General features: G+C 40.0%; 1 protein-coding gene across 3 annotated transcripts in view; it reads left to right on the top strand.

Annotated features, from left to right (window-relative positions):
• The first annotated feature begins 309 nt into the window (after positions 1–309).
• The window catches only part of thsd7ab (thrombospondin, type I, domain containing 7Ab), a 226,578-nt gene continuing 212,797 nt past the window's right edge, over positions 310–14,090 (top strand). The window contains exon 1 of one of the 3 annotated variants that reach the window (XM_032558677.1): positions 310–1,196. In XM_032558677.1, the coding sequence (XP_032414568.1) occupies positions 1,049–1,196 (148 nt within the window). In that variant the 5' untranslated portion in view covers positions 310–1,048. The remainder of the gene's footprint in view (positions 1,197–14,090) is intronic. The other 2 variants (XM_032558674.1, XM_032558676.1) reach the window with 2 other exon arrangements.

Here is a 14,090-nt window from a genome sequence, read left to right on the forward strand (position 1 = left end):
TGAATTTCATATTCACACATTTCCAGATCATTTGAATTTCTCTAAAGTTGTTCAATAGAATATATTAATATAACATGATTGAGTCGTTATCACCTTTCTTTCCCCCATCATTTCTCTTTTCACACCCTCTTCTCTCACAAGCACAATAACCCCCACTCCATCTTACTTGCGCGCTCTCCCTCGCTGCTTTCCTGTCTCGCTCCTCCTTGCTTTACCCCGTTTCCACACACCCCCACCCACCCCCACATTCCCCCGCTCTGCATTAAGCCCATCTTGTCTCGTTGCCTCTCTGATCCCTGGAGCTCTGCAGGAGCTCCTCCGACCAGCGCAAGCCCTGCTGGTCTCCAGTCACCCTCTCCACACTCCGCACGTGGGAAGACGAGTGTTAGCAGAAGAGTGGGAGTATCCATCCTGCATGCGGTGGAGAGCAAGAGGGAAAAAAAGTGAGAAGTGAGCATGTTTGAAATGCAGAGTAGAAAAACAATGAGAAAATGAAAAGAGATGAAACGAGATGAGGGGAGGAAAATAAAGACAGGAAAATACTGGAATTGGAAATGCAGGGTGGCACGGGGAATAAGTGAGCGAATGGGAGAGGAAGAGAGAGAGTAAGAGGGAAGGGAGGGAGGCGAACAACACTGCAGACACTCATCCGCTGTCACTGCTCCGCAGCCAGAGGACAGAGGCAGCACCGGCGTCAGCGGGGTACGATGGAGGAGGACGGCTGCACCATCCGTCTGCGGCTCGCTCCCCACAACTGACCCCTTCTCTCTGGGAACGTCCCGCCAAGTTAACGAAGGAAACTACCACCTCTGTCCTTCACGAGATCACAAGTTCTGGAGCTCAACTTCTGCAGGACCGCCGTTCACACCCTTCGCAATAATTTCTCCCGTTGTACACGCCCACACTCCTCATCACACCCTCTCCTTCAAACCGAAGCCCGCTGCACTTCCCCGTCGCCTCCTGGACTCGTGTGTTTGGGTTGTTCTTCATCATTGCTGCTTGCTGACCTTTCGAGCTGAGTGGATTTACTTTTCTCCTGTGGTGGACCATGGGGCAGGGGTGGCGGGGCGCAGGAGGGACCCCCGGGAAAAGGACAGGGGGGAGCTGGTACCTTTTGGTGACATTGCTGCTCTGTGGTTTCTGGAAGGCTCACTCGCAGACAGACGATGGGAAGTCTGTCTACTTCTGGGAAACAGGTACCACTAACCCACTAATTACACGTTGAATTTAAGTCTGTATTTACATATCGGCTGTTCATGAGAGGGTGTGATGAATTGTTGTGTGCAGATATGTGAACTCCCACACTCCCTGCTCATTATTTGCGGAAAATATGTGTCAAGGAACGGAGCAGGAAACAAAAACAAGGGTTTAAGGAATTGTTTTCCCGCTCAACTTAACCGCAATGATAGACAAAGCTTCTGGATGCCACATAAATCTGCTATGGGAGTTATCAGACTCCATGCAGCTGAACTTCAAGGAGCGCACGCAGATGAAAGATGACCCAGAAATCTACATTAGAGCCGCATCCTCGTGCAGAATAGCATGTGGCATGCAGGGCAAGCTGTGATCCATTTTTGAGTGGATTACACTCATCTCCCAGAGTCTCAGGTGATGCACCATTATTGAAATGTTGGTGCTGTGAGCTACAGCTTGGAGATGACTGATGGGTACTCCTTCCCACAATGCTGTGTGGTGGAGAATCTGGATGGATTTTGATTGCATTGGTGACTTTCTCTGCACGTTTGTTGGCTTTACAGTGAAGACATGAACGACTGGTACTACTTTCACTTTTCTAGAGAGCTGGATGCACTAAATATTTACATCATTAGTGTTTTAACTGCATTTTTAAATACCTAAATCAAACATTAATGAATGTTTTATCGACCCTGAAACCGACGATTGCTTGTGTTTCAACTTTTCACCACATAGGGTAGGTTTTCTCAATGTTAGCCCAACTCAAAGCCCACATGTCCTGCCCTGCCTTGCTAAGCAACAGTCCCCAGATGACATATCCCACGTCTCTCCTCGGTGGTTGTGCATCCTTAAAGAGGATGTAGCTGAGTAAGGAGATTAAAGGAGCAGGGATTTAACAACCCAGGAACGACAGCCCAGGGAACTAAGTTGGAAAAAGAGGAAGGAAGAGTGAGCACTGCAGGCAGAGAAAGTGGGAGAGAGAGGACACCTTAACCCACATCCACCCTGCCGTTAGGTCATAATGATTATGCCTCTCTCCCACGCTACACCACCTCTCTGTGCTCCCACACTGGAAAGCTCTAGGCTCTGTGCTTTGAAATGTAATCCAGTGTTGGGACTTTGTTCACCTCTTTGCAAATAAAAGGTAGCGCATCGATTCCAGCCCCGGAGTTTTTCTCTCTGTGCCTCTCTCGGTTTGACAATTGCCTGCAGAGTATTAAAATCACACAGGGCAATTTGCTGCTTAGAATCCCATTGCTTTTCATCAAAATGTGATTATGTTTGTGCAGCATTTGCATACTTCCTCTACGCCAAAGGAGGCTTGTTTAAGAGGAAGGAGGGAAAAATGTGATGTTTATGCACATCTTTAGAGGGTGCAGTGGAGGAAATTCTCGTGGCAAGATATGCTCTGATGTTTTGCATATTGATGAGTTTAGCTGAAATACTGCCCCCTGTCTTGAAAACTGTGGGGAATTGGGCCCTGCTTCTGCTTTTATTGCTTTCTGTGAAAATATGAGGCATCTGTTTTGGAAGGCGAGACAGGTCAGTGCCGCCTTTTTGCTATTCAAATGAGGCTGATGGAGACAAGAGGCTCGCAAGGGATTTCTTTTTTCTGAAGGAATAAAAAAAAAAGAAGAAAAACACGAGGCTGGAAGTAACGATGATGAAAGTAATGATGATGATGATGATGTTAATGGCGCGCCGCAGTTCTTCCGGGGGCCTTGCTGGGAGTTCCTCGCATTCAGATTCCCGCACCATTTTTCTTCGTGTCACTTCCTGACAGTCGGGCTCTGTCTCTGCACCTCCTCCTCTGCATCTAATTGCATATTGCTGTTTCTCTCCCACTGTCATATTCTCTAGATAACGAAACAGGGGAATATGATGAAATTTGAAAGAAACCTTTTCTGTTAGCTGTGCTTACACTGTCACACCATAATGTCAATGGATCTAATAAGTACTGCTGTATGCTACCAAGTTAGGTCTCAAAAACTGGAAACTTCACTTGTTTCAGTAAGTTCAGGTCAAAATATGAAATTTAGATTCGCTACACGTTCATTCACTTCCTATGTAATTTAGAATATTTAATAGGGAAATGTTGTGGCCTACACAGTGTTGGCGAAGACTGCAGACTTGACAGTTTTCCCTTTCACGGTCACCGACACTCTCCAGAGGAAGGGTAAGCTGCACAAGTCCATTGCTAATGAAGCTGGCTCTTTAAAATGATATATCTCAGCCGGCATATTGTTGGAAAATTTAATGGAGGAATTAAGCATGACCGGGGGAAAAAAGTGCACAAGCAACAGTTATGACCGCAGCTTTTCACAATGTGGAGACTGCAGCTGGAGGTTCAACAGCCACCACACACAGACACATCCAGGAAATTGGCAACAACTGTCACAGTCCTTATTTCTGGAGTTGGGTCACCCTGAGCCAGAGAAAGTGTCGGATGTTTGTGTTGAAAATGTTGCTTATCTGAAGTTTTCCTTTACAGATGAAGGTTAATTTTGTATTTTATTTGGAAATCAAGATCAGAATTTGAAGAGAAAGTGGAGCGGCACAGAATTGAATTTGTCTGAGGAGGTCCAGTGTGATGTTTATAAAGTTAGTGATAATTTCATGTTGGAAGTCAGCCATCTTTCAGGATGTTTTAGAGCACTAACTGCTTCCTGTTGCTGGTGAGCTTTTATGAAGATGCTGCCCACAATCCCAAAAGTACCAATAACCGATTAAATGGTCGTGGTGTCTCTGTGTTTGGCTAAAACACGCCAGATCAGATTCCAGTTGAAAACCTATAGAGCATTTTCAAGAGAAGATTGGATACCAAAGCCAATGGAGATAAACTAAGGCAGCCTGGACTTCCTTAAAGAGGTCATACTTATTAAAATTTACTGTTTCAAGCTTTACTTCATGTTATTAAAACATACCTGGAGTGTTTCCTTGACTCTTTTGTACCTGTTTGAGAAATCCTTGAATCTCTCACGGCAACCCTTCAGAAGTGCAAAGCATCTGATCACACCGAGTGCCTCCTTTCAGAGCAGCACTTCCACTCTCAGCTCCTTCAGACTAGCCAGCAGCAATTAGCACCTTGTGGAACTGCGCATCAGCCGAGCTCATTATATGAGCTACTTCTCAGTAAAACGCTGCTAAAAATAAACATTGTTAAAGGGTTAAAAGAGAAGTGATGTGGTCATAACTTCCTGAAGGCATAGTGTTGGAAATGGAAGGAGTTTCTTAAAGAGACAGAGGCCCAAGTTCAAGGAGTCGAATTTCTTGTAAGTCATGTTTGATTTATACAGCGTTTCTATAACAGCAGAAGGTAACATATCTACTTGATTGTGTTATAATATAAATCGGCTCAATGTGCCTGAAAAATACAGCTATGGCAAAAATGAAGAGCCCACTGCACTGAACCCCGTTGGAGACCTCCTGCCGGTTATTCCACCAAATATTGATTCCTGAAATCTTTCTGAGTTTAAACATCAGTATTGTTGTTTCTAAATGAACATGAACTTGTTTTCTTTGCATTATTTGAGGTTTGAAAGCACTAAATATTTTCTTATTTTGACCATTTCTCATTTTCTGCAAATAAATACTACATTTTTGCTTGGAATTTGAGAGACATGTTTTCAGTAGTTCATGGACTAAAAAAAAACAATGTTCATTTTACTCAAAAATATACCTATATGTTCTCAGATTTTGTTTTTTTCTCAGTAAAATCTAGAAACTGATCATTTTAAGTAACCTCTTAATTTTTTCAAGAGCTGTATGTAATACTTCCCCTTTAACAACACAACACTGACACTGATTAATTGCCTCCATGCCATGCTGCACTGATGCAGTTTTTCATGCAGAAGTGCTATGGAGTGGATATATTTTATAGTACCTCAAAAAACTTTCACTAGGCTGACATTTCTGTATCAGAGTGCAATATTCTAATTTTAAGAAACTCCAAGTTTACCTGTAACCCACAATTAACAAAACTGTTCAATTAACCTATAAATAAGCCTAATTGGTAAAATGTATTACCTTCTCAGTTCTACTTTGAGATTCCCCAGTAAATCCACATACAGTCGGATCATCTGTCGTTTGTGATGTTGATTCTTTATTAGACTCTGCTGTTGGTGCGATTAGTTTGTCTCAAGGCAGATGGGAATTCCTGATGGCTCAAACCTGGCAAAGCAATTACAGCTCCTGTCTCTGGTGTATTCGAGCAAACATGTTGTGTTGAACCTCTAAGTTTGGTTATTTCCCCTTCAGGGTGTAACTGAGGCTTAAAACAATAACTCCACCTTCATAAAACCGGCTGGCCTCATCATCAGCAGGTGACTTTTCACCTGCCAGGTCGACCCGCCTTCTGATCTGCTGGCTCTTTGTCGTTACTCACCCTTCTAGAAAGCAGGCGCGTAATCTTTCTTGGGATTGGGATTATGGGTTTTCCAGATTATGCATGAGTCACCTCCAGCCTCAGGAGGAGCTAGTCCAATCCCGCCTCTCGTCTTCATCCATTAGATCACTTTTTGCCTTGCTAATTTTAGGCCTGTTGAGTCACCTGCTCATACCGTCTTACAAATTATTATTTTTTTCTTATGTGAATGGATGAATGTCTAAAAGTTTGGTAAAGGAAACTGTAAATCCTGACACAATTTCAGGCGCATTCATAATTTATGTGTAAGTGAAACATGGCTTTCACAGCGATATGTTTAGGAATGCACCGATATCTAAATTTGGGCCGATATCTGATATTAATATGGTTGTTTTTGGCCTATAATCAATTGAGAGCGCCATCTCTTCTGCCGTCATCTGTTGGGCCCGAAGCATCAGAACCAGGGACCTAAGAAGGCTCAACAGCCTGACACATAGGACTGGTTCTGTTCTGGTTCTGCTCTGGGGACGACTGTGGAACCTCTGGAGATGATCAATCAAAGAAGGATTCCTCATAGGATCAATAAAATCTGATCATCCTCTTCAGGAGACTGTCTTGGGAAAACAGAGTATCTTCAGTCAGAGGCTTCTTCAGATTTAGTGCAGTACAGACTGCTACGGGAGATCTTTCCTGCCAACAGCCATCATCATCTACAAATAACTCTTTGAAGAATCTTAATTAATAGACAACAGCATTTACTTTCAGCATTTTTGAATTTGATTAATTTTTTTAAAACTTGAGGAGCAGAATAACTTCCAGAATAGCAAAGTTACTAAATTGTAATATGCTCTGGCTGAGAAACAGAAATAAACAGCATGCCAACCTCATATGAGGTTTAATAATAATTTTGTTTCCTGAAATGTGTCTGTTTTTTTCTGTATTTTCTTCCCTCCAGTTTATTTGTGGGTCTCAGTCAATCTTCCAGTGTTTTGTTGGTATGTTGTGTTTCTCCGGTGTGACAGAGCAGTGTGACGGTTAGCACTGTCGCCCTCGCATCGAGTAAGTCCAGTAGGTAGCAACGCCTGTTGTTTTCTGCACCACAAACTCGCTGCTGTGTGTCAGCGCGGCCGGCTGATGTCACTTTTAAAGGCGCGGGACCGGGACCGGGCCGAGCGGGACTGACAGGCCATCGTTAGCCGAATGCATTCCTCCCTTCGCAGCGGCTCCAGCAGTGAAGGATGTCACAGGCGTGGAGGGTTGATAGCTGCTCTCACACAATCACCTTCTATTACGGCAGCCTCGCTGAAGAGGCCATCCAGGAAATTGAAGGAGAGCAGGTTTGACGGGTTCACAAGTTCAATACAGCATGGCAAGGTCATTATGTGGCAAAGTGCCTTGAGCCAAACTGATTGTTGTAAACAAACACGCCAAACAAGCAGAGTTTAAACAGAAAAGCTCTGAGATGAATGGATACTTGAGTGTGGTATTGATCTTCGGTGGGTGCTTTGGACTAATTAAGGAGACTTTTTTATTTCTAGAGCTTTTGAATTCGTTTGAAGCTGGATACTTATATCAAGAAACTATTAACTTTTACTCTCACTGTCAACAAATCAGACTAAACTTTACAAGCTTTTTGCATTTGCCAATAAGATAAAAGTACAAATTAAAAAGTGAATATTGTGAATAGACCTGTAGCAATAAGCAATCAATTAATTGCATGATGAATTAAAATAATTTCCATTTGCATGATTTATGGTTTTTCTCTTTTTCTACCAGAAACTGGATGACAAAAGTCTTCAGTCTGGTGTTTTGATCTTAACTAGCCATTTATTTGAAGGGCATATTTGTTTGTTTACAGAGACTTCAAAATTTGTTTTATTTGTTGTTTCTGTTGTTTTGTTTATTTATTTTTGATATTTAGAACGTCTTCCAGTTCCAGTGTTAAATGTTCTTTAGTATTTAACGTTTATTGAGCTTTGAAAATGTGTTCTTGCATTATTAAGATCATAATACTTGAAAATGGTCTAAAAACTCCTTGACATTTGGTGAGCCTTTTTTTCTTCTGTACAATGGCTGCTGGAAAAGACAAACGTATTCTTGTCATACCATTTTGAAACCCGCTTGCTGCATTCTTGTTGGTTGTGCAGGAGGTTCCACTTTTGCCTTTCAAAGATGTATGCTTGCAGCCATTTTCACGTGTGAGTGTAAACTTTGAGTTGGGGGCGTGGCCAGCAGCAGCTTATTTGGATTTAAAGGGACAAGATGCCCTAAAACAGGAGAAAGGAGGTCAGCTGACCAGACTAAAACCTCATTATCTAAGAATGACTTTAAGCAAAAAATTTAATGAACATGTTTTGTATGGACCATAGACCAATCCTAACCTGTTCAAGGAAGCTTAATAAGTCTGTGTCTGTACAGGATTTGTTTCACTGTGGATTATGACTGTCTTTCAAGCTTCAGCCAACATCTTCATAAAGTATGTAGAGGCATTGTCTGTATGTTCTGTATGTAAATATGTGGTTGCATCTGCATAGGACACGGGTTTGTCCCAATCCTACTGCAGCATGCGCGTGTGCATGAATTAGTGGTTCCTTCTCTTCATGCCTTTGAAATCCTTTTCCTTAAATAGCTGTGTGCTAATGCCTGCTAACCTGCCTTCTGCCAGACTGTTTCATTGAGCTCGCCCAACAGGCAGCGCAGCCGAAAAGTACCTGGCGTCATCCCAAATGAGAATGTCCCTTGGAGATTTCCCCTCCTCATTTTAGTAAGTGCACTGCAACGTGACCCTTTCTGACCCTAATTAACATCGCACCTAAAGGCAAACAAGAGTCTGCACTGTAATTGGCCAGATGCTGGTTAAGGTCCTTAGCAACAGGCAACAAATTTAGGCCATGCATATAAATTAAGAAAATTTCCTTGGGAATTTCCATGGCATTGTCAGCCGGTGGGTTTTATTCTAATTCGGCACGCCTGCTTTGTTTTTGTTTTCCTGTTTTAAGTTGGTCTGGAGTTGGAACTGAAGCTTCGCACATGTTTTGTGTCTGTGGTTGGTGTTTGCGCTATTTTTACTTTTACTCCCAGAGGAAAAGGAATGTGTGCAACTCGAGCGCTAGATCTCTGCCATTCGGTGTCACTGCTGCAGAAATAACACAGCTGGCCAAGAACATGACGTCGCACTTGGATTTAAAAGCGGGCAGAGCAAAAAAATACGTCAGCTTTGACCCACACTGATGTATTTTGTGGCTTTGGAGATATTACTCTGCTTTGCCTCCACGCCAGACGACTGCCCTTTTTTTGAAATTGCCCATCCATCGTGCAGAGAAAGATGCCAAAGAGATGCCGCAGTTTGTTTAATCTAAATGGCAGTGCTTACGATAAGACCTGGCTATTACTGATATAGGAAGGATGGCAGGATTAGAGATTACACTTCATCCAAAAAACTTTATTTAGACTCACATAAGAGGATTCCCACTGCCTTATTCCACAATATATTCCCATGGCTCATAACGAATTTTAGATGCAGCACTCTAACTGGGCTACAGCTTCTTTTTTTTCCAGACGGTCACAGCTTGAGTCAAGTAAGCAGATCAGTGGTAGATTTATGATGCAGAGATACTGTTGCGTCCTGATTATGATCCATAAATCCATTCTGACACATGTTGCCATTAAACGATTTTTTTTAGCTGAGATTAAAGTACTTTCAGTAAGTTTTCCTAAGAAATCATTTTGAGAATGAATCAATGCATGGTTAACTTTCTCCTGACGAACAGGAACAAAACGGAAAGCATTACCTTTGGAACAATATAGAGACAGCACACAGCTTCAGTTATTATCAGATCAGGCCCGAAGTCTGGTTCTGGACCTTCAGAGCCACATAAAGACAGTTACAAAGTCGGCCTTCTATCACCTGAACAACATTTCCAGAATTAGAGGACTGATGTGGTGGCGAGATCTAGAGAAACTCATCCATGCGTTTATCTTTAGTCACATTGTGTCTAAATAAATAAATCCTCCAGCTGCAACTGATCCAGAACGCTGCTGCTGGCATTCTGACTAAAACCAGGAACATGGAGCACATAACCCAGTTCTAAGGTCCCTACACCGACTCCTTGTAGCTCAGAGAATAAACTATAAAATACAGCTGTTAGTTTATAAATCACTGAACGGTTTAACACCACAATACATTAAATATCTGCTGCCATTGTATCCAGAGTTGGGTAGTAACTAATTACATTTACTCAGTTACATTTACTTGAGAAACTATTTTGAAAATAAATTTACTTTTAGGAGTATTTTTTTTACATTTTCTTGAGTAATTTTATTATGAAGTATTTCTACTCTTGTATAAAATTTCAGGTTTCCTTATCGGCTGAATAAAAACAAACATGTTTTAACCAAAAACTCACCACCTGCTGTTTTTGTTAAAGTTTCATACGTTTTGTTATTGAAAGAAACTGATTTGGGAAAAAAAATCTTTTGCCTGATTTTGTTATTTTTGTTACTTATGTGAATTGTAATTTTTGTCCTTAAAATACCAAAATTTCCACATAACTTTATACTTTGGTTTGTCTGATTATATCATTTTTAAATATTAAATGATTGATAATTTGATCAGTTTCTTAGTACTTGAGTAGAATTTTTACCAAATATTTTACTTTTACGCGAGTCATTTCTTGGACGTCTACTTTTTAATTTTACTTGAATAAAAATACGTTGAAGTACTGCTATTCTTACTCGAGTTCATTTTTGGTACTCTGCCCACATCTGATTGTATCAGGCATCAAGACCACTCAAAGTCTTCTGGTTCTGGGGTACTCTGTATCCCAGAACCAGAACCAAACATTCAGAAGCAGCGTTCAGCTTCTATGTATCACAAATCTGGAATAAACCTCCAGAAAACTGCAAAGATGCTGAAACACTGAGTTCCTTTAAATCCAGGCTAAAAATCCACCTTTGATTAGTAATAAGTGGAACATTGATCAACATATTTGATGTGTATTAATGACATTAATGGGTTTATTACTAGATGTAATGTCAGCTATTGGTGACTGCATGATTTTATGTTTTTATGAGGTAAAACACTTTAAACTGCCATAAAAAGTGCTATAAAAATAAACTTGCCTTGACTAGCACACATACAAAACTCCATACAAAATCACTCTGAGAAAAGGCATAAAAGAATAAAGTGCGCCTAACCAGTGCCACAAAATCAATCCAAACAGCATTTCTTTTAATGAATTTACTTTTAATGTTTCGTTGCGAACAGAGACCCGAGCGCAGTCGCGGTCAGGGAGTGGCATTCACAACAGGCCCTTGACTCCCCGAGAGTTCAACCACCCGGCTTCAGTGGGCTGAGAGAAATGGCGGTTTCATCGAATAAAGCAGTGACATTTAGCTGAAAGAGCCCCTGCTGCCTTCTCAGATGCTATTCTAATAAACCAGAAGAGATTGAAGTAAATATCCTCCCGTCTATCCTGCACCACCTTCCCCACTCCTTTATCTCCCGCTCTGACAGTCCGGTGTTTGCTCTGCTATGCCCAATTTCAGTTAATTTTTTTCTATTTATTTCTTTAAAAGGGCACCTCACATTAGGCAAGGCTGGTTTATTTGTACAGCGCCGTTCACAGACGAGGTAATTTAAAGTTCTTTGACGAAAAGGGTGCAGATAAGAGAATTGTATTAAAAACCAAAAATACATACAAGAAAAACAAAACTGGCATTGCCCAATACTTTGATTCATTTTTTAAAGTTGGTAATAAACTGATGTAATTCATGATAATACTTAGGACTATTTGATTAACTGTGGGGTTTAGTCTGATCTAGTAAAGTCATAATCCTAACTTATATGGAACCAAAAACCTCATATTTTGGACAGTTTAAGTTATTGTAGCAGATTTTGTTTAAGTTTTGACACAGACATATGAAATGTGTTGTGATCAGCATATATATAGTTGGAGGTTTTGTAATATCAAACGTCGAAAGTTTTCAACTTTTGGAAGATTTCTGAATATCAAAAGTTCAAAATTCAACTTTTGAAACTCTTGTTTTTTTTCTGAGATCAATCTCAACATTTCTGAGTTTTTTTCTCGCAGGTTTTGGATTTTTAGAGCTCAGAAATTTCCTTGTTTTATTCTGAAAAATTCTAAAATTTATTAAATAATTCTGAAATTTTTAAATCTACACTGGCCTTAATATACTGTTGTAAAACATCTCTACTTATTGATCCTGTTTATGGACCTGTTAGCTTTATTGTTGCACAGGTAGAAGCTAAAGGAAGTTAGAAAAGTGGAGGTTAAAGCTCCTAATAACTACTGCTTGAAAAGTTTGATCAATTTTCTATTGTATTAGCCTAACTTTACAGGTATTTGATTCCTTATTTTGCAGTTGAACATCCCTACCTTTGCACCCATTAACTCTTAGAACATGAAAAAAAGGTTAAATTTTTTTTCCACTATATTTTATTCAACTGCTGAGATACTTCAGTTTGTTTCAATATACAACAACTGCAGTTTTTACTCAGTATGCCAGTCTATTCATAGTTTTGCTTCTTGTGCCCCAAAGAGGTCAACTTTAACGGTCAGTACTTATTATTTATGCAGTGAAAGTTAAAAGGATAAATATTAAAATAGACGGTGTGTGCTTGTTGTTGAAACTGCTGCTGAAATTGACACAGCTCTCTCTTGGTGCCAGGAAAGAATCTAAAAACTTATTAGAAAGCTTGGAGACGAACCAGGCGAGAGCACTTCAGCACATTTAAGCCACTAACATCAGCGCTATAACCTGAAATTTTAAATGAAGGAGCGGATGATGGGGAAGATGCTGTGAAGGATTAGAGGGCATCAAATATCCATTTAGAGCCGTTCCATTAAAGAGGGCGCGCCACACTGAAATTTCAGTTGCAGTATCAAAACAATAAGGTAGAAATATATAATTGTAGAGGTGAGGAGAGAGAAATGGAGCGGCTGACTAATGACCAGTGGCAAGTTGCCGGATTAAAGGGAGGGAGGCAAATGGCTCCAGGCCAAACCAGGAACTGCTCAGGCAGATATAAATATCCCAGTGTGGACAGACACACTCATAGGTAACACACAGGGTTAACAGAATATTAGCAATTAGGTTCTTTTTATGTTTTCTGATTAATTTTTACTAATATTTATTACTCTGTTCTTTTTTTGCAGTGTTTTCTTTATATAATTAGTTTTCCAGCTGATATTTGTTGTGAATTGTCCCTAAATGAGTAAACTGAATTATTCTTTTATCTTACTGACGTTCAGCACTTTGTTTCAGTTGGTGAGAACGCGCTTTATAAAAAAAAAGTTGATAATGATTAATTAAATACAATCACATTCAGAAAATCATTACATGTCGATTTGAAAAAGTTGTAAAAGAAATCTTTACTTTCTTCATTCTCAACAAGCACAAGGTGACAGTGGAGAGGAATGACTCCCCTTAAACAAAAATAAATCAACTTCAGCAAAACCAGGCTTGGAAAGTTTTAATCTTGTGCTTTTTGCCTTACAGAGAAAAACTGAAAAAGTGTTTCACTACAAACTTTTGCTTCTTGTGAAAACCTTAGAAGCCATAAAGTTAGCATGTTAGCCTGGTTGAATTGTACAGTTTTCAGCTGGGTGGTGTTGGTTTAGTTATATTTTCCTTTGAAAGTTTTATAAAATCCACAAATTTGCTTATATGTAGGGAATCTTCTACAAATGTAGAGAGAGACAGGAAATGGTAATACCCAGAAAACACCAATGCCAGAGATGTTTATGCACTTTGTGGTGATGGATTTATCTTATTTGCAGTAGCTCTGATTGACATTTAGACGCTGTAAATAAGGACAGCTGACATTTCAATTATACACTCTCATGTCCCTTGGTTTGGTTTGCAAATTGCAGTTGACCTGCCAAAATTTTAATGACGAAACTCGAATGACAAAATTTGAAATTGACACGAAGGAAACTGGATGTTTTCTTCCTGAATATGGAACAGTACCCAAATGTATGTGATTTACTATCGCAGAACAAATCTGTTTGGATGTACAGTAGATGACCAGTACAGATTTTCCGAATTGTTGTTTTTGTACTTTAATAAGATTTTGCAATAAGCAGAACGAATCAAGTAAAATTAAGAATCAGAAAGCCCTCAGTGCCACCTGTTGGTGGCCAAACTTTCTTGAAATCAGATAAATGCGCACAATTCATGTTTTCTTTCTGACCTAATTCAATATTGCCTACATCTACAGGTTTCATTTTATTAATGAAACCTGTTTTATTACCCACAAGTAAAAAATTTTTTTCCCCTTACAGTGTTGTGTGCATGCGCAAAATTTCTTGATGTAAACATTAACATTGTAAGCAACGTGTCTATAGTAAAATCAGTAAAATATAAAAAAGCTTTTCATGAACAGCTTTGGCAATCTAGAATCACATTTAACAACTCAATCAAAAAAGAAAGAATTGAAACTGATAATTACCACAAATATATTAAAAGCCCAACAATTAGGTTCCTTCTGCTGCTTTTAAGTGGTTGCATA

Source organism: Xiphophorus hellerii, chromosome 3 (genome assembly GCF_003331165.1).
Source record: "Xiphophorus hellerii strain 12219 chromosome 3, Xiphophorus_hellerii-4.1, whole genome shotgun sequence".
Lineage (NCBI taxonomy): Eukaryota > Metazoa > Chordata > Actinopteri > Cyprinodontiformes > Poeciliidae > Xiphophorus > Xiphophorus hellerii.